This window comes from Chelmon rostratus, chromosome 4 (assembly GCF_017976325.1).
Source record: "Chelmon rostratus isolate fCheRos1 chromosome 4, fCheRos1.pri, whole genome shotgun sequence".
Classification (NCBI taxonomy): Eukaryota; Metazoa; Chordata; class Actinopteri; order Chaetodontiformes; family Chaetodontidae; genus Chelmon; species Chelmon rostratus.
In genome coordinates, this window is record NC_055661.1 from 18697596 (window position 1) to 18723802 (window position 26207).

Genomic DNA, 26207 nt, shown 5'->3' on the forward strand with positions numbered 1-26207 from the left:
TCCCTCCTCATTTAGTGCTCTCCAAGAGTCGTTAAACCAGAACTTCCTGCTGGTCATCAGCCACCGCGAGGCCCAGAGGGACTACAGTCTCAACTTCCCCGGCTCCAGAACCATACAGGAGGTATGACACCAGCATGCACGCAGACCCTGCAGGACATCAGCAAGTCACTTTATATGTCCAGACACACACAAAATCTCTCACTCACCCACAGACTCTCACATACATAATATTATTGTACCTGATGCTAGTTTCCCATAACACGGCTTTCATTCCATTGGCCAAACATTGCTAGTCTATCTCAGCCATCGATTCATTATTCATCACAAATGATCACATTTCCGAGAACATAATTACTCTCACAGCTGCGGTCTGGTACAACCCCCTCTTTTTCTCCCAACTCCCCCTTCTCTGCGTCTTTCTCCCTCTCTCTATCTCAGCAGTCTAGGAGGCGCTTTAAATACTGAACATTGTTTGATCTAGGCATGCGGGAGCAATGGAAAGAGACAGAGCCTATTCATTTTCTTCATCTGAAACTAAACAGTAGATTTTTCAGCCTCTGAAATATTTATAGTAACTCATACTGGACCCAGAGGAAGGGCAGTACACCGCTTTGTCCATCGGTTATTACCATCACAGCTGCAAATGGATTAGGGCCTGAAGTGTGTGAAAATATACTGAATGTGTGTGCACTTGCTCGCCCATGTAGATGAGTAAGTGTGTGTGTATTTGTGTGTCAGTGTTTGCCGCTGTGTAAGTTCAAATCACCACTCCCCTATACGCACACTTACCCACATACCCCTGCCCTGCTCTGCTCTAACCCCCATGCAGAGGGACACCTGAGCAGGTGTCATTTGTTACACAGCTGATGGCCTGCTGTCACAGGTGAGGGGAAATAAGCTCCATGTGTTCGTTTTTTGCTCACTGCAGCTCGGATCTGCTCCTCGGTGTGGGTGAAGATTACACTAATAATAATCAGGCTACTAGCAGCGCTTGTAATGGTGCTAATTGAACAGATTAGTACAACCAACATCTGAGCTGGAGGAGGCAGCTCGCCTCCCTGGTTTTCTCCCTCTCCTCCCTCGCTTGTTCCTTTTCTCTCTTCCCTCCGTCATCTTTCTCTTTCTCTCTCACCCTCTTCTCAGGCAGATGGTTTTGATGAGCACCCACTGTGAACCTTAAGTGTTTCTGCTGGGATTACAAACACTGGGGAGGGGTCCCTGCGGTGTGGGAGGGGGGAACCATGGACACAGAAAGGAGGCAAAGGACTGTTGGCTTGGTGGGGGTGCTGTAAGAGGCCATAGGGGATAGAGAAGGGACAATGTGGGCTTAAACAGGCCTCCATGCTGCGGTCTTTTCCTTACGCATGCTTGTCTTTAGGCATCTCAAGGCCCCCTGCAGTGAAAATGAGGCCCAGAACTTTAACCTGCATAGATCTGGACTCTGTTTGCCCCGTGTTGACCATGCTCTTTATATATTTACTCTTTAGCCAGGGAACAGGCTTCTTTCCGTTTTTAGCACTGTAATGTATTAGGAAATAATATGTCATTAAAGCATGTGTGCACACTGGTTAGGGCGTGATTCAAAAGGTTCAGTAGCCAGTTTGGAGAGCTACAGGTGCAACTACAGTACAGTCAGCAGAGGCAGTCGAATACTAGCTGTGGACAAGCTCGTGGGAGTTGCTTTGGAGTAATTTGTGATGCTCGAAGTGAAGACGAGGAGTTAAGTTGTGAAACTTTTGGATTAAAAACAATAATAAAAGACACAAACGCGTGTATTTCTGTCATAGGAAGAATTGACAATGTAACAAAGAAGTTACACCATATTCAGCCAGCGTGACTCCCCTTTCTGCTCATACTGTGTCCACTCACAGACACATATGGACTCCACTACAGAGCACCTTTCTCTCCCCGCTCTCCCTTTTGTCTTAGCTGAAGACTAGCCGATGGTCCCTGCTTGTGCATATCAATAGGGATAGAGTCCTGTCTTCTTGTTTGTCTTTGCCAAAGGCTCTGGCTTTGCCTTGTGGCTCTCAGGGAGCTGCCCTTGCCCCTCCCTTTCTATTCCTTCATTCTCCATCTCTCTCTCTCCCAGTGTCCCTTCTCCACCTTCTTTCTTCTCCACCTCTAGAGCGCAGGGCTGTGTAGACCCTGATTGGCATTACCAGACAAGAGTGTGGGGGTAAGTTGCTGGCTAGCTTCTGAGCTAAGCTGGAGAGCAAATGTTTGCCAGGGACGTAGAGGGTAGAATAGGGATGGCTGCTGGTTCTGGGGTGTCCGTGACCAGACCAGTTGTCCTGGGGATTTCCCTCCTCTACTGCCCCCCGGGGCTGGGCCTGGGCCCCATCCCTACTCCGCAGCTGGGAGACATATAGGAACCGAATGCAGACAGGGCTACAGAGCTGAGAAAAGGAAGGTTGGATCGAAAAAGGAATGAAAGAAAGGCATCTGGTGCCTAGGGGAGATGAAGAAAGAGAGCGAGAGAGAGAGAGAGCTTGTGACTGTTTAACGGAAACCTTTCCTTCTGATTTGCTTCCAGCCAGGGATTACAGGCAATTGGCATTTACAGTGATTGGATCATTAATTTTGCCGTATTGCCCAGCAGCTCAGCACCACAGCCAGTCTAGCTAATGTTGTGTATATAACTGGCTCATACACCTCTGTTGCATCTCAACATGAACAGCAAACACACAAATCAGCAGCGCTGGCTGTAGTTATTATTAGGTTTAATTGAAATCCTGTTCTTCTCTGCTAAAGACATCCCTTTTACATTTTTGCTTGTATATGTACCAGTAAGGTTCATGGATACTTTTCATGAGCCACTGGAGTCTTTCACCATTGGTGTCATGTTGTTCTTACAAGGATGTACAGCCTAGTGTCATGTAATGACATTTCAGCCATATCCCATTGCTGTTGGTCAAACAAGCTTTAGCTGCTAATTGTAAGTAAGATTTGTTACTTAAAGTTACTTACTCAGAGGAACAGGTTAAATATGATTGTTTTAATTTGTTGCAGTCTACCCTTGAGATGGCTGTTGTGGCAGACAGGGGGCAGCATTAGACAGTATTGTTCCCTGTATGATGGCTGCTGTGGCCAACACATGCAGTGCTCTGTAACTGAGGGCTGCAGCAAAAACTTTGGCTACATGGAGAGACTAGGGCAATTTTGTTGTTCGGTTGCAATATTTTCCAAATTACTTTGTTGTCTATGATGTGATTGCGTTGGATTTTTGTATTTTCACCATACTTACATATGGTCAGAGAAAGCCTGTGTGAATGAGTGCCTGCACATTCTGGTGGTGTGGTTTCAGGCCTAGTGTGTAGCTGTGTTTTCTTTCTGTGGTGAGATCAGGTTGTCCTTTGCCAGGTGCCTTTCGCTGTCTGTCTCCACTCTCCTCCTCCGCCACCTCTCACCTTCATTCTCTCTGTGGTGGGCGTTAGTTTGTTGTTTCTCTGATGCTGCTTTAACCTCTGACTGCAGCCTCTTCATTACTAGTGTTTATGCCTCTCCTTTCCTCCCTTTTCCCCCTATTCATCGGCTGGCCAGCCGGTCAGTCAAATCCCTGTAGTCCGGCTGGTCAAACATAGATATTACACTCTGTAATAACACTGGCCACCCGCTCTGACCCCAGCCTGGTATCCTGGCCATACCTTCTCTTCATAAGGATAGGCGCCGAGCAGTGTGGTGTGGGATTTACGATAGAAAGACAAAGGATGGACTGTGCCACTCATTTATTATTGTTCTTTTATTTTTTTTATCAGCTTGTTTGTACTGTGAATTGCTTTGCTGTGCCAGGCCCAGCACAAACAAAATATAATTTCTTTGAGAGATTGATAACTTATAATATTTACTGTTGATTTAAATAGAATAATTTCTGCAAGCCCTTCATGTTTGTGCTCTCAGACACCTATACAAATACACGTACAGATGCAAAGTGTAGTTGTATTAGAGCATTAAGGTGAAGGCGACCCAGCAGAGTTTGCCCCTTCAGTCTTCTTAGTTCAGTGTTTTGCAGCTGCTTTCCTGCTTTGCCTGACATTGGCTTTGACTTTGTGTTTGTAGCGTTTTTTTTAAGTTTCCACCTCCGTGACCAGCAGCCCTGCATGTGCCCAAGGATCCATCTCTCTTCAGTGCTTTTTACAAAGACAGGATTTGACCCGTGCGTGGAGGGATCTTTGCTCCACAATTGACAGTTTTCTCAGCATCAGTGTCCAGCCCTGCGGGCCTGAAGGGCAGGATTCTGCTAAACAAATTCACTAGAATCCACGGCCGCCAGTGCTCAGACGCCGACGAGCCTTTGATCAACTTCGGCTGGCGCACATCAGGCTGGCGTTAGGGCTTTAAACCAACAACCCACTGGACGGTGTAACATGGCGCTCGGTGGGACAGGCGCTGCTGGCTGCTAACTGTTTAAAAGCACGCAATGTTATTAAGTGATGCAGATACAGCGTCCGCGCATGAATGGGAAAAGAGAAATACTGTTCATTTCAGAGCGTGGGGCTGTTGTCGCTGGGCATTAGCTGTGGCATCTGAAGAATGCTGATAACACTGGCTGTCTTTTTTTTTAATTTTTTTCTCCTCCTCTCTCCTTTTGACTCATCTCCTTCATTCTCTGCCTCCATCCTCCTTTTCCTCATGCTACTGAGTGGAGGATACTTTGATGTAGCCCTTGCTATAATTTATTGTATATACTGTTAAATTAATCATGGAAATATTTTCTGCTGCTAGATTTAATACTGTTTAATAAAACAGGACAATACAAGAAATACAAACATTCTTAGAGGAGATTTATATTTGAGCTGTCTGTGATGTTTTTTTTTTTTACTCCTTTGTGTCTGCAGTGTTGTGCAGGTCCATTTTTTTTTTTATTTCGAATAAACACTAGTAATTTTATCTTCTCTTTATGTTTGCAGGTGAAGAGGAACATTTCAGACTTGACCAACATCCCAGTCCGGCATCAACAGTGGGAGGGATGGCCCGCGTCAGCATCTGATGACTCTGTAAGAAGCACCGGCACACAAACACAATCAAAAACTTAACACCTGTTGCCCAGATTTACTGTAAGGGTTCTACAGGAAAAAATGTCACTTTCTCCACACTGTAAATATCTACATTGCCCTCACTGATTCTTTGATCCAAGACAACCTTCTTTTTTGTTTTTTATTTGATTTTATTTATAATTAAAGTCAGGCACAAACCAAACCCATGGTTCACAGATTATTGATTTACATTATCTTACCACTCGCAAAGTGTGGTGGAAACTGTTAAACTATCTGTAACCCACCCCAAAAACCATCTGTCAGAAGCATGAGAGTAAGATGTTGAAGCTAATTAAGGTGTCAAAGGCTGTTCCCATCCTGTGTCCTCTATCTGTGGACATTAAATCTCACATCATTGAGTCCCGCTGACCTCTCCCATCCCAGGGTCGCTCTACCCAGCCATTCACCCTGCACACAGTCAAGCTGATCAGAGGCAAACCTCCTACAGAACCTTGAGGAACCTCTGACCCCTTTTGTCTCACCCCTTCTTTGACAGCATATGTGTTCCCATGCTAATTGTATGGGATGGTTTATCATGCTACATTGAGGAGCTGTTGTGAACACATTCTTGTGTTAACCCCTAGCTAACATTTTCCTTTTAGATCTATGTGATTGTTGTTTGGTTTGTAGTGTTGGTATTGACTTTGTTTCACTTCTTTTCGAGGTGTTATCATATGTGTCCCGATGCCAGAACTGCCTCTACTGTAGCGACTAGACTGCAGTTTTTATATTTGTGTTTTTCAATGGTTATGCATGTTTGTGATTAATAAGGATAACCTGTTTTCCATGTACGGTGTTTGGTGGATACAGTCTATTCTGTATGTCAGCCTTTGTTCATGTTTCAAAAACTCAAAGTGAATGAGCAATAACTGCACCTGTTTTTATGACTCAAAGTAAAGCTTTTAAGATGAACATTGAAGGCAAATACATTACACCATTAATGTGCCTAAAAGGGAAAAGGACAAAAGGTTATGCATCCTCTCACTCCAGAGGATTGTTTGCTTTATTTTGTTTCATTACAACTCAGAGCAGGTAATTGTAATGCCGGTAACCACCAAACAAACCATACTGCTATGATGCAGATTTGTCATTGTTTGCATTATCTTTGGAGACATCCAGTTATGTGATCGGTGAATGGCCTTGGACTGCAACAGGAAATCAAATCTTAGCTCTAATCTGAGAGCACATTGTGGGCATGTTGTGCAATGACTGACCTCAATTTAGCTCTTGTATTATGGCACCATATTACTTACTTTTCCAGATTGCAACTGTACCATGACTTTATGACTATTCACACTAACAGGAAGAGAGCTAACCTCAGCCTCAGCAGTATGAATCTGTCATACTTCTGTGAAAATAGGCAGGAATGGGAACAATTTGTTGGAAATAATAATAAAAAATAATAATAATCATAATCTTTTGACAGTGACAATGTGTATTTCACTTCCCTGAACATCTTCTGACTTATTTTTCTTGTTGATTTACTTATTGATCAATGTAACATCATTATAGCTCAAAGACTTGAAAAATGTAACAATTCATCCCTCTTCAAATTTCGTTTCCATTATAATCTAAAATAATTAGCAACTAATAAATAATAAATACTTCAAAAATCTATGATATATAAATTAATTGTGTGGTTCCAAATAATTTCACGAACTGTGAATTTGGGAATCAGTCATTTAAAAAAATGTGTTGTATATTTTTTTATTTAAAAAAAACTACTAGTTTATAAACCTTTGTGAAGAAATGATATTAAATAAATTTGATGTATTTAATTTGGCCAAAAGAACCTAAACACAAAAAAACAGAAAAGTACACTAGTTTTTTATTTTTATGACCTCTGTTGTGATTATCAGTGAACCTCAACTCTGCTAACCCCTAGGTAGCTGTCGATATGAGAGCCAGGGATCATGAATAGATTGCAGCTCATTGTGGCATCATAGGCCCGGTTGGCACCTGGCTAACACACATCTGCAGCGTCTGTTTCCTGGATGAGGAGATATTAAAAGCACAGAGACAGAAGTGTAATAATGGCCTCTGCTCTAGCCGCAGTCCTCTTATTGAAACGTCTGAAGGTATTAACAGAGAAAGCCCAGGGCTTGGCTGGCCTTGCAGGCGGGTAGGGAGCCAGTGTTAGTGTATAGCTCATTAGCCCAGTCTCATCTCCCGGGGTTTGGACCAATAAACATGGCAGCCAGAGGCCCCAGATTACGTTTAGCTCTGCACACTAGCCCGCTTGCATAGGAATCGATTTCTACTTAACTCTGCTTTGCCTTTAAGTGTGTGATATAACTGTGTTTGCCTGCTTGCATGTGTGGTTGTGTGTGTTGTGTGTGCATATTTGTATTTGTGTGTTTGCAAATGTGCCTGGCTTATTGTACACACATGTGTCAAGGGGTGGGTATTGAACTTTAATTCTTTTTAAGTACCAACTGAGCTCTGTCTGTAGAACCAAATTTTGAAAACATCGCATTGGAAATACCCATTGAATGCTTGGTCAAATTTTTAGCTTTGTATTCTTATTTCTTAGGTCATATGTTTCTCCATGTTTTAATTTTTAGTGTGCTTTATTTTATTCAAGAAAAATTCACAACATTGAACATGGAAGCAGCTGATGTGAGGTTGAAACATATTTTGCCGAAAATATGTATTTCAGAGAAAAGTACCATTTTGGTGTTGATGCAGGAACTACATTACTCTAATGGTAACAGTATCGAACCAATACCCAACACTGACTGTATCAGTGTAGTTGCCACAAGCTTGAATGCTGTTGAGCTGCAAGTTACGTGTTCAGTTGTCAGACATGTTGGTTGCTGCAGTCGTTGCATTGTACTGTCATAAGTAAAGTTATAGAAATATTTTTTGCAGGAAAGAGAGGAAATTGTGCTCCGTGCGACAAGAAGCACTATTTTAAAAATGAAGTTCATCTAATTGATCAACTTGTTCAGAGTATCTGTTTCAACTGTCTGTTGTTCTTGTTTTCTGAGAACGATATTTGAGTGGTGGCATTGTCTGTTTCTGTATTGTCGAAGTGTAGGAAATTACTTTGTTAGAAAGAAATTCTCACCTTTCAGGGAAAGGTGAGAATTACTGTAGGATACCCGGATACTGTCCACTCAACGTGTTTCATTGTTTATTGTACTCTGAATTATTCAAGGCCTTATGGAGAGTTGAAATTGGAGCAGGATGGATAATGCTCATGTAGCACTGCACAGCAGATCAGTTAATTCAGTGCACTGGGTTGTATGTGGTGTTAGACCGAGGAAGTTGGGTGGAAAAGGAGGGGGCACAAAGTGTAGTTGAAGCAGACGTGAGCAACGAGAAGTGATGCTCATTTCTAGCAGGCAGATTGTGTTGAACTTGATTGTATAAATATTTCTCAGTGTCAGATTTTTTCTGGAGGACATTTTTAGTCTTCCCATTGTTCCTCATAGATTTATTTGACCACATTTTGTAGTATTTGCCAGACTAGCCAGGTAGAGGATCATATGGAAAGCACCGTCTTTTTTGTCTGTGTTCTGTTTTAGCATTCCTTTCAATTGTCATATTCAAAAAATAGTTGGTATAGTTGAAACTTTATGGAATTTAGTTCAAAACCAAATAGATTCAAACAAATACTCCAGTATTATTTTTCAAAATCCGTGATCTAGTTCTCGCTACAATTTCCTCCTGATTCTTGCTGCTTTGACAAAGCTGTTGTGAACAGTGCTGAAGATGATGACACAGGCCTTGGCAACAGTTGATTGTAAAGGCCAACAGGACAGTAACTTCCTGTGCTGTTTGAAATATACAGATAGAGCCTCTTTCCCTGCTTCCCCCATCGCCTTTGCTTTGTCTTTTCCTTCCCGTGAACAATACAGCATGGAGAGTTTCCAGACAGGCCTCATCTCATTGGTGCTGTTTTGATTGGCAGTCTTTCCTCCACACCTGTTGGAGTGATTGACAGCCAGTGGGACATCCTTATTATATCCCTCCATCTCTTCAAACCCCACCACCACCCACCCTTCCTTTCCTTCTAGCCATTGCTGACATTTATGCAGTGTTTCATGGTGTTTGCTAATGTATTAATGCTGCAGAGCCTCAGAGGGGCCTTGCCTTGTAGGCCAGCACCTCCCTCCATTTCCCAGCTGGCATTAATGGAATCCTCCTCTACCTGATAGCGGCCTATGAAATCGAGGGTTTATTTAGCTGGTGGGGGGGTCTGGTGGTTTCCGTAGCAACAGGGCTCAGCAGTAAGCTCAGGCAGAGCCCCCCTCCCTTGTGAGATTGGCTGCCTCCAGGTGACATTCAGCACCAAGTTAGTCTGTCTGTCTCATTTTCTAGCTCTTCTAACTGCTTTTATGCGTTCTTTGACGCTCACATTTCACAGATATGGTCATGTCTTTATTTGAGGAGGAGAATGTTCCTCCTCATTAGCTTGGTCCCCTTTAGGACCCTTTGACTGCACATGAGCACAGAGGCACAACACCATGCTGGACGTCACCTCAACACCCACTGCTAAGCATCCCACTGAGCCAACGGTCATTTTTGTAGTGCCTGCAATAGGCTCTAGTACTGTAGTTGTATTTGTATGTGTGTGTGTGTGTGCCTGCATTACACACTCTGTGCGGATATTAATCAGAAGGGATATATCTTCAGCAAGGCTCAAAGGAGCCTGGAGACCAACAGGTGTTAAAGTTTAGATGAAATAAAAAATCAGTCTTCAACTTTCAGCGGCGGTGGTTACTGGTCCGCTGGCTAGAATTTCTCCACTTTGAGGAAGTGGTATCTGTGAAAGCTCCAGATTTTGCACAAGGCATTTTCCAGTGGGCTGCTTCTGCAATGGCATGGAGCAATCGATGGGCTTCTTCTCTCTCTCCCTGACAGATGCTGCTACCCTGTCGGTGTACACCGTCAGGATAGCAGTAATTCTCCACCTCCTGCAGTTTAACAGGTACGTCTGCCTGCTTGGGTAAGGAATGAAAGGATGAAGGTGTTGTGGGAGGCGAGTAGTCCTCTGTGATTGAATGGAGGCTAGCATCCAATTCTGGACCGCTGTGATGCTCCATGTTTGTTGTGACACATCAAATCAAATCCCTTCCAACGTTATGTCCTGGCCGGCTCTCCTGTTTCACTTGAGAAAACGTCACAATATGGAATCTAGATACTCTTGAGATGCCTTTTTATCTGTAAGACTCTAACGGTCTGGCAGACTTGGCCTGTCTTCTATTTTTGGTTTCCTTCACCCGATCAAGTACTAATTCTTCTCATGTTCTAACCCATACTTGTTCCTCTGTCTATCTCCTTTCTCTTCACTGTTTGCTCTACCCCGCTTCTGTCGCTGTTCTTTCCTTGCTCCATCAAAGAGAAAGTGGTGTAAGGTGGTACTGTGGTTGCTGTCAGTGCAGCTGTCAGTAGTAATTATCTCACACTCACAGCCAGACACCTAATCCAAACACTGCCTACACTAGAAAAGAAAAAATGAAACACAGAAAGAATGAAGGGAGAGAAAGGAAGAGAAAGAAGGGTAGAGATGGGAAGAAAGGGTTGAAGAGGGGAGGGAACGGAGGGAGGGGGTAAGAGAGAGAGAGAAAATTCTTTCCCTGTATCGGCCCCTGAATGCTTAGAGCCTCAATGCAAGTGTTAATTAAAAGAATCCAAAAAAGAGGAGCCAGTTCCTTTGTGTGGAGATGTGGGAGAGGGTCATTTGGGGGGGTTAACCTCATCCCCCCACCCCCCGTGCCCTGCGGCGCTTCAGCCTTGTTTCCACGTTTTACCACTGAGCCGCCAAGCTGCACTTGTGTACCTCAACATCAGGAGAAGCCATCGGGTCAAAGCGAGGAAGAGGATTGAGAGGCACTCAACTCATTTTTTTCCCTTTTCACCTCCCCTCCTTGCATCCATGTCAGCCGAAACCCTCCAGGCCGTCTTTGACAGGGGAAGTGATCAACTTTATTTATACACTTATTAGGCCCTCAGAGGAAAGCCTCTCATTGTGAGTTGTCGGGGTAAAGGGTTTATGGGGATCCTCTCAGCAGCCGCTGTGAAGATTCTCACGTTTGATTGCCACTCGATTGGGGAACAGGCAGAATAGACTTGGGGCCATGCCTTCACAGCCTTAAGGCTCAGACCATGTATGTCTTTGTCTGGTTCAATACCTACAACTCTCTCTCAATGCTAATTCAACTCTCAGACCTGGCACCCATCATGTCTCAAATGGCCGTAGCTTTTCCTGAAGTCATTGTTGTTGTTTTTTTCCTTTCGTTTAAGAAGAAGTATCGCTAACTTCCTTTACTTTCACTGTTGGGGAAATGATGTTTTTGTTCCATTACTTTGTAATGTCTGGAATAATATGAAGAACAGAATGATCTAATAAACAGAAGTTCTAAATTAGGTGGAGTTAAGTTACATGAGCAAAGACGAGGCAATTCAGTTAAGTGTTCTTCGTAGGTGTTCCAGGGATACTCTGCTCTCGTTGCTGGGACATTTACACACTTGTCATTGTCGAGAGTACACTCGCTACTAATTGGTAATACACAAGAAATACAATCTGTTTCTTCTATTATCTGTGTCTAGTCCTCTGTTACTGTGTCTGGGGTGACTGACTGAGGCCTCATTTTAATTCATGGAGGCACAAAAGTCATATTTTTCATATGTATTTGTCGTTGGCTCTGGCACTGTTGGCTTGTCCCTTTAGCAGTGATGTCATTCTTGGTTTGTTTAGTTTCAACATTGCATGGCAGTCTAGCCACTGCTTTTTTTTCTTTTTTTGAGCAGTTTTCTTTGCATAAGACAACATTGAGGAGGAATACTCATCAGGATATTATTCATTCTCAGTCTGTCAGGGGAGATACTGCGTTTCTCATATCTTCTCCTTAGTTTCTGAGCTGGTGGGAATTTAAGACACAGTGGTCAGTGTTATAATTTGTAACATTGCCCAAAATGATCTAATAGATGCTACGACATAAATGCTACGGTCAAAGTCTCAGTAGACAAATTTATATCATCTTGTAGTATATATCATCATATGCCCATCAGTCTTTGCACCTTGTCTTGCGTGTAGCTCAACCGTAACTGTCAAAATATTTTTTGTGCAAATATTTTGGTCTTCTGGTTGCAGCGAACTTACTTTCTGACATTGAAAACGATAAGCTGGTGTGAAAAGATGGAAAATAATGGACACCAGACATTTTAGTTCTTATCAGTGCTAAGTACACAGCAGTACTCACTAGTAAGTCCATGTTGCTGACAAGGTCTAGTGGTTACACTGTTCTCTCCTGCTATAGAAGCTGAGGCCACCATGAGGAACCTCTTTATTTTAAAAGAGACACAGAGAGAAACTCCCTGCGGTCCATGTAGCCCTTTTCAGACTCAGTTGGCGTTGCATGTAATCGTCTCCTGATTCAGCCACGTCCAGCTGCTCTTTGTGTGTCTTAGCACCTGACAATGGAGCAGATCACAGGACCTCTACAGGGGACAAGCGGCTTCTCTGCCTCTTATCACACCCAGCCTGCCTGCCCTGCCCTCAGCACTGTTGTTTAGAAGTTCACTCTCCCAGAAAAGTGTTTGCATCTGGGTTTTTCACTTTGCTCTTAACATTTGATACGTCAGGGAATATATTGTTGCATTATTGTGACAAGAGTGTCAGTACATTCAGGCTACAAGTCGTGATTTGATTGTTTGATTGCACACCCCCTTTTAAAAGCGAGGCGTCTTAGTGTCACACTTCCTGCAACCGCCACATCTGTGTTTTTGATGTCCCTCGAGGTCGAAGCCAGGAGACACCACCTGTAATGAGTCCCTGCTGAACGCTGACATTTTTGGTCCTGCCTTTGGATTTAGCAGCTCATTAGTCGGGTGTTCTCTTACTGCAAACCACCATCACTCTAACAGCTACTACAGGTGTACAAAAACCTCATTGTGAGTCTTCCCTCATTAGTGAGATGAGCAGTGCCGTGTTTGATAAAGTATGCCATGATATTGGCTATGCTTCTACAGCCTGAGTCCAAAATAGGACAAACAAAAGAGTTGAGTCTAAGGAGTAGAAGTGAGTGACACCACTCACTTCCCCTGATCAACAGATAGGACTCAGTTTAACTTGATGGTAACTTTGTGTGTGCTCAGATTGGGCCAGTATTCACAGGTGGTCTATCGCACACAACTAGTTGGCCTTGGTTTATTAGATCAGACTTCATCACTGTTTCATTATGTTTTCTGTTTTTAGATGACGCTAGCTGTCTCTGGGATCAGCTATCCTTGCCATCACCTCAGTGTTTGCCGAAGGTCTTCACCAGCCAATTCCCAGGAGCCCACAGAAGAGGTACACACACGCACACACGCACACAAACACACGCACACAGACACACACACACACACACTTTCTCAAGGATCCCTGGGCACTGTATGTACATGCTAACTTACAAAACCTGGTAACGAAATGCTTCTGTTAATGACTTCTAATGAAATAAGTCTGGTAATTAATGAATCATTTATGTTTACAGTGTGCGGATGTCCATATGGTCAGCGACAGCGAGGGGGATGATTTTGAGGATGCGTCAGAGTTTGGTGTGGACGATTCAGAGATGTTTGGAATAGGCTCCTCCACCTGTCGGAAATCACCTATGAGTACGTACATTGGAGCAGCTTCAGAATGTTAGAGTAGGGTTCTTGCTTGTTGCTCCAGGTAATGTTTTACATGCCAGTGATGCACATCCAAAGCTTGACCACAGAATTGCTTCTGTCCCCTTGCAGTGCCAGAGAATAGTGAAAACGAAGCTGATGCCTTACTGCACTTTACTGCCGAATTTTCTTCGAGGTGAGCAAAGCATCAGGTGCTTCTCGTATTGAGTACTCTGAAGTGTAAGAAGGCTGGCATGCAACAAAGTGTTCATGTACTGTTTGCGTGTTCTGTATGTCCTGTAGGTATGGGGAGACCCACCCAATGTTCTATATCGGGTCCTTGGAGGCAGCGTCTCAAGAAGCCTTCTATGGCAAAGCCAGAGATGTAAGTGAGCTGATTGACTGTTTGGGGTCTCAGAGGAAGGTTTTTTTTATTTAATGAGAAACTGTAGCGGGTAACAAAATCTTATTTTTCTTTTAATTTTTAACTTTTAATTTTGACTGTGTGTAAGATGAGATACTGATGTGAGCTTATCCTTTAGCACTGAAGTCATTCCTGCTCGGTGTAATCCAGCCTCTACTTCTTCCTCCTCCTCTTCTTCTTTTTTTTGAGTAGTTTTTTTTTTTTTGCTTAAGACAACACAGAAGAGGGACACAGACTGAGCAGGATATTATTCATTCTCTATCTGTCAAGGGAGATACTGTGTTTCTCGCGTCTTCTCCTTCATTACTGAGCTGGTGGGAATTAAACGCACAACGGTCAATATTATAATCAGTATATGCTCAGTTTACTCTTTTCCAAGCTGCAATAAATTGTAGAATGGATCTTCCCGTTCTGAGGACCTGTGAGACAGAGTTCATTATGTTACTTTAGCAAAAGCTCAATGTCAACATATACACAAAATCTAAAGATGGAATACAATAGTGGGTCAGGGAGTACTTATCCGTACTCACCAGTCAGTCTACACAATTCTCTTGCCTAATAGAAGATGAGATCACATTGCTGCTAAGATCTTAGCAGCAGGGGACTGAAAATAGCATTGTGTTCAAAAAAGTGCAAGGGCCTGCATAGGTGTGCTATGCTGCTACACGCATCAGTGAGGAAAAGTTTGAAAGACACATCCATAAATTTGAAGATCATTAGATCGCAAAACGCTGCATTTCTAATCTTTTCAGCTGGGAGGGTGTCATGATGTAATCTTCTCCTCCATCTCAGTGATTGTTTAACAGTCCCGTTAGCACATTGTTTCACTGTTCATGCAACATTTCATCCTTCCTGCAATATGTGCTTGCTGAATTTGATTGACCACTGCACTGCAGTATGTTTCGGCATTACAGAAAACATTCAGCCAGGTTCAACATTTTTGACAAACATCCCTTTTATTTTTTCTAGAACCCTTCTCAACGAAATTCTGTGTTTTGTTTTTTTTAATTTGGTCGGAATGCAGCCTTGTGTGACAGAGATTCATAGGGACCTATAGATTTACATGGAATAGACTAACACTATAAACACCAAGAGAAAAAGAACTACCTCTGAAGTAATGATTATTATGATTATTGTAACTCATAAAGATTATAAACACTGCAGGACATATTAGGCTTAATGCCAGTTAGCAGTATTTATAATCACTTAAAGGACCAGTCTAAACAAATCAGAACAGCATATGCCAAACACAAAGAGGAACAAAATTTAACCAACAGTCAAAGTTGAACTTTTTCATATAGTGTTTACTGTTATTTGTCTGCTCCCTGTGTCCTGCTGTGTGGAGAAGGCTTTATAGCCACATTGATATCATTTCATCAAAACCCCCATCAAATTTTCACCCTGACAGCTGAGGCTTTATTTATAGCTGTCCACTTTCCCCCCTTGTTTTTTGGCTTTTGTCCTTTTAAGGATGCTTGTATCAACTGACAGCTTGTGTGGATTATAGCCTTATTAGACTGTGAGGACACAGCAAGATGTTAGGGGGGTTCAGATCACCAGGCACACAGAGAGGGAGGGAGGGTGGAATACATGATGGTTGGGGCGCAAAACCGAGAACATGGTCTGAAAGGAGAGGAGAGTTTAAAAAGTGGCTGAGTGAGAAGATCGTAAGGAATAAATGCAGGAAAGGTCGCAGGATATTTTTTCAGCATTGGAGAAAGTGTGAAATACACAGAGATGGAAAAAACCTGAAGAGAAGCTTGGCTTCTCGCCTGCTTCCCAGCTGATCTCCTCTCCTAAGCCAGCACAATATGGCCGATGTCTCCCTGGTGTTCACACACTCTGTACTGTACCACTGTGCTCTACAAAGCGCAGGGGCGAAATAGTATTCATTTTCACTGTATTATGTTTTATTCTGGGTGAGCTCGATTTAGTCTGCCAACTGTGCTGTGGTTAGAGTAGGTTTAGGGAAGCTGGGTATGTGCGAAGAATTTTGCATGAAAACAGAAGCTATTTGATCTGTTCCGTGTTTGTCCTGTTTTGTCGCAAGCGTCCTAGACAACAGGCCAAAACATGCTGCTTTTGACGGTTTCATTACACAGTAGCATATGTGCACGATTACATCGTCCCCTCTCCTATCCACCCAGCCATCATATGCTTTGCTCTTTGCCTCCGTTTGAAAAGGAATCTAGTTTTTGTGTCCTCGTCGTGGAAAAAGCCGACTTCATTAAGGGGATATTGGAATAGGGCAGATTTGACTGAAGGGGCACTACTCGGTGGGTTTATAAACAGAGGAATCAGTCTCACTCTCTCAAAGCCTAGGAGAGGCTAATCACTAAGCAAAACACTACATTTGATGAAGTGTTTCTGAAGGTGTGTGTTGGGGGACTGTTGAGATAGACTCAATCCATCCTTAATGAAAATGCTTTGGGCTGCAGAGCTGAGCTGAGCTGAGCTGAACCCTCTTGGGGATCAGTGGTTAGTCAGAGCGTACAGAGAGATAGGCCACCCATCACTAACCACGATCCTCACTAAATCCCCATCAACGCAGTGGTTAATCACTCTAACCCCACTCTCCTCCTCTCTCCACTCCTCTCTCCTGTCTGCCACACACAAAGACACATCAAAATTCATAGCCTTGCTGGAGAGGAGAGTTCAGGGATTTATCACTGCCAAGTATCTGCTTTAAAACCCAGCAATAGCCTTGCAGAGTCAAGGGGATAGAGCGCTGGTGAATCAGAATGGCATATAGATGTATGTATATTGGTCAGATCCAGGGCTGTAAATCAGAGGCAACACACCTGAATCGCTTACTCTGAAGCATAAATAGATTGATTAAGAATTAAATCAAGTAGTCTTATAAAGTAGTCTTGGTAAAACTGCAGGAAACTAAGGTATGAATATTCCCCTGCATTATGTGCTGTACTCCAGGAGTCTTCCATAGTAAAGATGCCAACTTAGGTTTAAGCATCTAATTCAAAGCTGACAAGTAATTTGATTAGTTAAATCACACTTGGGAAAGTGTTCAGAACTCAATGCTGTTTCTGTTATAAAGAGCTAATGGACTTGGACGGGGTGTGCAGCGCTTCCTGTGTGGTTGGTCATCGATCTGAATGTGTTTTCCCACTGTGTGTGTTCATGGTCATTAGATCAGTCATTTGAGCTCTTCATTTTGAAGTGTTTGCTTTTCCACACTGAGCCCGACATCTGTAGAGGAACCACTATCTGGACTTCTCTGTCCTTGCCTCCCTCTGTACCTTTCTGTGCATGTCTGTATCTCATTCACCAGTCTCCTCTGGCTCTGTTAAACATACCGTGCGTGACTAAAAGCCTCTTCTTGATGTGAAACAAATATCATCCACAGAAAACGGGCCTTTGATTAAACAAGTGGCTGTCTGTTAGGAAAAAAGATGCCGTTTGTGCACTAGAGTTCCCCTTTAAATCCCCCAATGAGGCTTCAAATTAAAAAGTAATTCCAGATAAAGTCACATAGACTAGTTGTATGTTTGAGTTTCAATCGTATACAGCTAGAACACAGTGAATACAAAACAGGTTCCTCCAGGACCATGGTGCTTCATGGAACAAAAGAGAGTACACAAGACTACATAAAGTGCATATGTGCAACCATGTAGAGACCGTGCACAAGTATTAAAACTGCAAAATATTACGTGGACAGTGCAAAGTTAAAACTGTGAAGAATAATTAGAAATGATTTAAATCATTAAAAACTATTTTTACACATTTATTGTTCATTTGTTTGTGCCAATGCTTTAAATTTCAGTTGGGTGAGAGTGACAGGAAAGATGAATGAAAGATATGCAACTCTCTGAAGAGGTAACATAGGACCAAAATTCATCATTTGCACAGTACAGATGCTAATTGTGACATGAGACAAAATATTATCTGGGATTTTAGTAATAAAATATCTGCTGTCCCTTAAACGCAGAGCATGCTCCCCAGGTGTGAGTGTGACTTCATGTAGAGTAACAACAGTTTAGATCTTGTGACAAGGGATTAGTTTCGTGACACAGCAGGATTTTTAGTAATAAATAATGTGCTTGCTGTGTGCAGGGCACTGTATTTTCCATCCAATTGTGAAAGATTTGATATAATAACCTTTAATGTACCGATTTTACAGTTAGAATCTAGATGCTCAAATGAAACGATGAAAATGAATCTGGTGCTTCAGGAGCGATTTCAGGTGCAGCCTATAATACAGCAAGCCTGCATGAAAAATTTCCATCAGAAAAAAATTATTATTCTTCTATTATTATAGAAAGCTAAAAACAGGTTCCCTCCATGGCCATGGCCTCCTTATGATTGTTTGGAGAGTAGTACTATCACAATTAAAAGTTAATACTCAAAGCTTGAAGACTGTTTTGGCTCTGAAAAGGCTGTAGCATCTCCTTTTTCTAATGGTGATGTCCATTTTGAGTACATTTCCACAAAATACTGCTACTGCTGCAACGATGTCTAGCAAGTGACAATGAAATGAGTGTAATAATTAAATCTGAACAGTGCAGTTAAAAGTGTGGCCTGTATGTTTCAGGCTGATCATGTATTACCCCTTAAAACTATTGTCACTGTACATTTGGATTAAAAATTATAATTCTTTGATGATGACTCTAACTCTATATTGATCCACATTCAGAGAAAAAGGAACATTGATTGTACAGTCAGTGCTTACTCAATGCAAATACTGTTCCACTGCGTCTTAAGTCTCTTCTACACGCACACACACACACACACACACACACACACACACACACACAATGCAAGCTTATATTTAGGTGAACAGGTGTGTGGACGGGGCTATGGGGTCACTATCTAGCTCAGGTTGGACCTAGTAATTTAGCTGAACTGAGGGATTTGCTCCTCCCTGCTAAGACAGGCAATACAAAAGATCTGACTTGAAAGCAGAGAGGGAACAGAGGGGTATGGACAGTTTAACTAAGATGAAGGAGTTCAGTGTGCCAAAATGCCCGCTTTGATTAGTCTTTACACTTGCTCTAATTGAGCATGCATGTGTGTGAGTCCTTCACTTGCGGGCACCACACAGTTAAGTTTGTGCATCTGCGCATGTGTGTCGGGACGTCAGTGTTTGAGCGTGTATCAGCTTGATTTTTTTTTTTTTTTCGCGTTGTAAAACTCTCCCTCCCCTCACACTCATTCCTCTCTCCAGACTGAATTTGCTTGTCTTCTCAGCATGAGTGTTTAATCTTTTCAGGCCGTTGAATCGGCCCAATGAATGAGTCCCCGGCTCCTTCTCTCTAGGAGCCCTGGAGATTATTCTAAAGCACTAATCGTTGAGCAAACACAGCAGTGCTCTCCCATTCCCATTCATCACAGGCCACAGTATAGCACAACTTCTTCTTTCACTTCCCCTCACGTTTTACGCCCTGTGTAGATTTTTTGCTTTTTGGCGTGCGTAGCCTAGATTACTGCTCCTGAGAAACAGACCTCTTGACTCCCCCTTCACAGCCATGGTTAAAAATGCACTAAGCAGAGACCGAGAGAGTTTTTCTTATTTGTTCTTTTATAGCAAGAGAAGTGACATGTAATTTAGAGAGCATTATTTCCAACATTGTCCCCTGGAACCTTTTATGTTTGTGGGTGTGTTTGTTTTTTAATTAGATTGTCAGTAGGGAGAATCTGCCAGGCTTATATGATGGTGTCAATATCCTTGGATTTGGAGCTTCGTCAATATTGTCTGGCCCTGCCGCTACTAACCTGAACAGGCTGCTGGCATTTGGTGTAAAATAAATAGAGTGATTTGTCTGTTTTGTTTTCTCCATATCTTCGTCGCCTCCAAGAGAAGTTTTATTTACACCGCTCTCCATTTGATTTTGTGTGGTATTTGCTTTTTTGCCAGTTGTGGCCTTGCTGTGGTCTGCAGAAGTCATGTTGGCTCTGCACCCAGTGGTCTCTCATGTCATTTTATAGTCATGTAATGTGGAAATGTCACTCCAGTGATGAGACACTCACACGTGGCCAAGAAATCTCAGCACAGATCTGCTTTTTTTTTTTTTTTTTTTGTCATTTCAGAGGCGGATTACAGACTAGTCTGTTAATTATTTTCTGAGGTGTTTGTGTTAAAGTTCATCATCAGTTCTGTGTCTTTTCCACTGACTTAAGAAAAGCTGTGCATCCATCTAGTGACAGCCAACTAGATTTCTTATTTGTTTCCCATAACACTGAATCAACTCCCAATGAAAAAATTAAATTCAGTTGCAATGGAGTTTTCACTTTAAGACAGATGTCCAGAGGCAATCAGCGCATTTTACTCACAGCTTTTCCTTCTCTTACCTCCAAAGCCTCTTTCACACATAGTTCCCAGTAAATTACTGGGATAACCTTCCAGGCGCTGCTCGTGACTTTCACTGTTCACACATGCAGCTACATTCAGGAACATTTCTTTCTTGCGTCTTTTCACACATACCGTGGCAATTCCGAATAGATGGGGCAATGGACAGTCCAGCAGATGGCAGTAATGCAACACTTATGGATGCCAGATGGCACAAAGCTCAACAGAAGAAGAAGAAGAAGAAGAAGATAGGGCGAGGCTGGATGTACATGTGCGCGGCGGAAGACGTCTCTTGTTATTTTCAGCACATGGCGGGCAAGGAGCCGTTTTGTTTTTGCGCTATGTTTTGTCATGTATTAACCCTAAATAAGTCGCGGATTCAAATACATCATCAGCACCCTTTACAGGCCTATCAATGCAATGCTACAGCTTTCATTCACAGCACAGCTGTTCTGGCATTTTCTTTAGGTGGGAAGTTGGCAACACAGATTTCCCTGGATATCGATCCCTGCTCCCATTCTCACATGTCCCCATGCAGGAAATGTTCTTATGCACTTCAGAGATATATTGCGTGTGTGGAAGAGGCTTAACGTGCTTTTCCTCTTGTCCTTTCTCCTCCTCTCCACAGAGAAAGCTGCTGGCCATCTACCTCCACAATGATGACAGTGTTCTCAGCAATGTCTTCTGCTCCCAAATGATGTGTGCTGACTCCATTGTCTCCTATCTGAGCCAGAACTTCATTACATGGGCCTGGGATGTCACTAAAGAAGCTAACAAAGCCAGGTATCAAAAATTGATTATTTTCAGGTGGCTTGCTAGTCCATAGAGCTGCAGGAATTTAACTGTTACGTCATGTTGTATTTTGTTCCCTGATCTCTTCTGTGTCTTGCTGCCTTTACTCAATATTGCACTTTTATCGATAGAGACAATTTTTTTCAATACGGTCTTTGTTTAGCGATTGTATGGTATGGCTTTTGAAAAGTGATGAGTACAGTTTAGTGGAGCTTAAACAGGTTATCAAATCAAATATTTACATTTTAAAACAAAGGTGAACATGTAAATGAGTAGCCACATCTCAAATTGCATGTACCGGTACATGGATTATGTTGTCGCTGAGTCTAGTGGTATTTCCTGGCCTTTGAGTGTCACAGTGAGGCTACACAGTTTTGACAGTCAATTGCAGTGATGGCCAAAACTATAAAACCCAGGTCATTAAATTTGCCTGTTAAACAGTGAATGAGTTCCCTGGACTTCTCAGAAGTGCTGACACCATTACGCATTATGTTCAGTATTGCATTTTGCCAACTGTTAAGTTAAGCAGAGCAATAGCTGAACCTCTAAGCCCTGACTGCATGCTTACTTCTTATGTTTTATTTATATGTGACTTACTGTCTGGGGGAGTGGACTGTTTGCATAGTGAGTTGTATCTAATAAAGAGGATATTGAATGTATTTCAGGAGGAGAGCAGCTTGACTGTGTGCAGAGAGCTGTGCAAACTGCTAGAATACCCTGTTAATGAAGCTGTTACTATCCTTTTCTACTATCATTGATTTTCATACTCATATTATAAGGAGGTAAATGTGGTTTAAATTAGTGAGCTGCCGCATACTGATACTTACAGATATATAGTTATTAAAAGCCTGCAAATTTCTATGTGTACAGTGAGCTGTTGAAAATCATCTAAAATGTTAGTGTGAGTGGAACCTCATTTGACACGTAAACAGCGTTTTCAAATTTTTGCCGTTAGTGTGGACATGTCCTTTAATTGCTGGCATTCACTTCTCGCTCCATTGCTCACACCCTGTATCTCTGTCTTCTCATTCTCTCTTCTACTTCATTCTCTTTTTGAAGCTCTGAGGTTGCATGCTAACAAAAGGCGTTGTGTTTGCATGGTGAGGCCCCTGATTGGGCAATCTTGACTAAGCTCTCTGAATAGAGGGTCAGTGGGAGACGAAGGACTCCCTTGGAGTCCAAACATCTCTATCTCTCCATTTACGCTCCAAGTCCTGGTGCAGCTCCAGCAGTCTGTTTTGGTAACTGGCAGGTCTCTGCGACACCTGTTTATTGCACAGCGCCTGATGCTCGGATAGATATTTATATCTGGATCGTAAATTTTGTTGAAAAATATTGAAAAAGAATCTGAAGGTAAATCTAGTCTGCAGTGCATGATAGACAGTCAGATCCCCTGCAGGTTCAAGTGTTGCGCTGTGGAGAGATGGAGGTAAAGGTGGACCTGCTGAGGGTTTGATTAGTTTTACTCATTACCATTGTGATCAGGGCACGCCTCATTACCCTCCTGCTTCCCCTCATCTTTCGGCTACATCTTTTCCTTCTCCTCTCTCTCCTTCCTGATCCTTCTGTCTTTCTTTATTTCCCATCTCTTTATCCCACTACCTCAACTCTCTCCCCAGAACCTCCAGAGTTAAGCCTGCCCTCTGGTAGCAGCCATTTAAGAAAGACTCGCACCCTGACCTCACCCCTCCATTATTTCTTTGAAGGAAATTCCCTCCTTCCTTCATTCCGCGCTCCTTTCTCTCCCATTGGCCTCCTTTGCTTTTTGCCCCAGCTGAGCCTTTTTATTGCACATTAAAAAGCAGGCAACATCTGGAGCTTTTCATCACACACAGCTAGTCACAGCTTTGCTGCTAACGCATGCATGCACATGTGCACACTCGCTCACTCACAAATACACTGCTTCCCTGCATTCTCACGCTCTCTGGTTGATCCAAAGTGACTGGTGATTGGCACCAATCACACAGGCTGTTAGAAAGGTATCCTGATCTTGTGTGTGCGTGTGTGTGTGTGCGTGTTGAACCTGCTGATATTGGAATGTGCCTGTTGCTTTGCTCTGTATTCTCACAGGCCTCCCAGTTAAATGATTAATTATGCATAAATGCAGTTCCGCTGATTGGATGCCAGTGTAATTGTCACCCATGGGAAATGAATCTGATGTATTGTACAGGCACTGCATTATCATTGCGCATGGCAAATATTGAAACTATCAGTAGATAAACGCACTGAAAGTAGATCAGTTTATCAGTGTGTGTGTCGTTCTTCCTCAAATCTATTACACATTTTAGTCCATGCTAACATATCTGTACAAGCACTTCTAAAAAGTCAACTAAAGTGACTTTATTTTCTTGATAATACCTTTTGTTGAGATTATGACCTTCAACAGTATACATGGGCCTGACACAATAATATGAACACCTGTACAGTGTAATGCAGTCCAGTACAGTCACCCAGCAATACAGGTGTTCATGTTCATGACCTTGTAAGTCTTAACGGCTAAGAGCAGATATTAACCAATGTGCAAACCTGTTCTGTACACTTGACTTCTCCTCTTGACGTTTTCCAACCTGAAAACACGACTGGTTGAGAGGGAGAACAAAATGTCATTTTCAAATCAAAACATGTCCATGGTTGCTCTGAAACAAAGTGTGTATGACACAGTGAGCATCCGGTTCCCATGCGTGCTCCCATCCAGGTGGCTGGCAAAAACATTCCCTGCAGTGCTACTGTACAAGCCTGACTCATCAGCTGCTCGGTGGAGCAAGTGTCAGGTCTAACCAGTCTACTCGCATCTCAGTGCACCGCTTGGATGTGAAGATATGTGATGTGACAGACCAGGGAAACATTAACTATTTTAGCTGTCTGGATGTGCAGTGAGAGATGGAGATGGGATGGGTGACAAATTAGAAGCTGTCAGTCAAATTAACCATCAGACCTGAGGCTTAATCTCATGTTAGCTGCGAGTTCCATGCAGGTGTTTCTTCTACATTTAGTTACCCCTGAAGGACTTTAAAGGCCACATGTCTGGTACAGACGAGGCTACATTCTTTACCATGTTATATTATGGGTGGATGAGGCCGTGCTGAACTGTTCACCTTAGTGCCTGCAGTAGCTTGACTTCCTCCTGCCCTCAGTATTATGTCCATACTTGTTCTATAGGAGGATTCATAAGTGATTTATATCCTGGTTACAACATACAGTATCTGTCATTGTTTCATACAGAGTGGATACACAGTAGGTTTAGGCTGTGTTTCCAGATCGAGCTGTTTTTATGTTGATGATGATGGTTTTTACTGTGGTGGACTGACTTCCTTAGTTTTTGGATAGAAGCCAAAGCAGGTTGGCTTGTGTTTGATGGGAGATTTAAGATTGGGTTACCCTTCAAGTTAGTGTCCATTGTTCGCTGGCCTTTCATTACAGGTTAGAGTTTCCCTGTGGGCTATTGTTATGGTCTGCCTGGGTCGAGGTCTGAACGGGGACAAATGTCAGGACTAAATGATCAGTAGGATTTAGGGTGCCCGACTCTTTCGTTGCAAGATGCGGGTCACTCAAAGTTTAACATGTTAAAAAGTTTAGGTGAGTCATATTTCTGACACATCTTAAATTTCAGTTCTGCTTCGAGATCAGGTGCTGTAGCTTTCTACATTTTCACTGGTCTCTCAGTCTGGCATCCCTATTTTCAGCATGTACTGGTATGAGCATTACTTTAAAAACTACCACAATGAGCTCAAGTACTCAGTTGCACAGCTCCCTCAGCTTTGGCCTCATGTTTTAATGAGTTACACCTCCTCTCAGACAGCATACCTTCCATCTATCTTCTTCCTCTGACCCGCTGTCCCTCCATCCATTCCATTACTTCTCTATTTTACCAGCCAGTTATTAAAGTAGATCTTATTAAAAGGCGGGAGAAAAAGCTAATCTATATTTGCATTCAGTCTATAGCAATTCATTAATATTATGACATTTACAGGGAGCTTGGCGGGGCCCCAGCTGCCTGCTACCCTTTTCCCTCTCTGAAATGTTAATTTAAAAAGTTCTGTCTTTGTAATGGAATAAGAAATCCTCTCTTGCCCTATCAATTCTGGGTGTCTGGTGAGGAATACTAATTCATATGCGGTTCCAATTGAGATAGCATGTCGCTCTGATGGAAGAAGAAAATGCAGAATTGGTTTTAAAGTCCTTAATGCCACCAGTTGTGTGTATTTCTCTTTTCCGCAGCAGTGGGAAAGCTGGAGTACAGGCCTCCTTTTCCGTATCGTGTAAAAATGTTTTTGTGTGCACTTATGAGCAAGTATGTGACTGCTGTATGGTCTATGTTCTGTTTTTGTAATTACAGGCTTGTGTAGTGTGTTCAGTTTAAAGAAAAATAGTCAGTTGGGGTCATTTCTTTGTCTTTCAGACTACTCACCATGTGTACGAGGCATTTTGGCAGCGTGGTGACACAGACTATACGGACATACAAGACAGACCAGTTCCCCCTGCTCCTTATAGTCATGGGCAAACGCACATCCAATGAGGTCCTAAATGTTATTCAAGGTAATTATGGCTTTATTAATAGTGTGATTAGTGTGTGTAATATAAAAACAGACTAAATCACACACAGTGGATTAAGATTTATCTACAATTTTTTTGTTTGTTTTTTTTTCATCTTTAGGCAATACGACAGTGGACGAGCTGATGATGAGGTTAATGGGAGCAATGGAGATATTTACAGCACAACAACAAGAGGACATCAAAGATGAGGTAAGGTTTGAGTACCATCAGGCCACTAACAAACACTGATTCTTAAACATGCAGAAAATGCTTTGGAAGATTTAGAAAAATATCTTCTGATGACTTAGTCGCGATGGAGCATCTTTCCTAAATTATTTTCATTTTAGTGACGTCAGTGGTGGGGAGAGGTAACATTGATGCGTTTCCATGTAATACAACATGACAACCACACAGGAAACACTGCACAGCCTCCTCCTGTTGACTAATTTTTTAACTTTAATCTCATACCAATTGTGGACAGAAATTTAAGATCTCATCTCTCTTATATTCCAACCAA

At 42.5% G+C, this 26207-nt stretch overlaps 1 protein-coding gene across 1 annotated transcript in view; it reads left to right on the forward strand.

Moving 5' to 3' along the window:
• faf1 (Fas (TNFRSF6) associated factor 1) overlaps positions 1-26207 on the forward strand; it is a 59519-nt gene that overhangs the window by 16281 nt on the left and 17031 nt on the right. The window contains exons 7-15 of the mRNA XM_041935444.1: positions 16-121; positions 4911-4997; positions 13243-13338; positions 13520-13643; positions 13770-13833; positions 13941-14022; positions 20994-21148; positions 25557-25693; positions 25812-25900. Coding sequence (XP_041791378.1) covers positions 16-121; positions 4911-4997; positions 13243-13338; positions 13520-13643; positions 13770-13833; positions 13941-14022; positions 20994-21148; positions 25557-25693; positions 25812-25900 — 940 coding nt within the window. The remainder of the gene's footprint in view (positions 1-15; positions 122-4910; positions 4998-13242; positions 13339-13519; positions 13644-13769; positions 13834-13940; positions 14023-20993; positions 21149-25556; positions 25694-25811; positions 25901-26207) is intronic.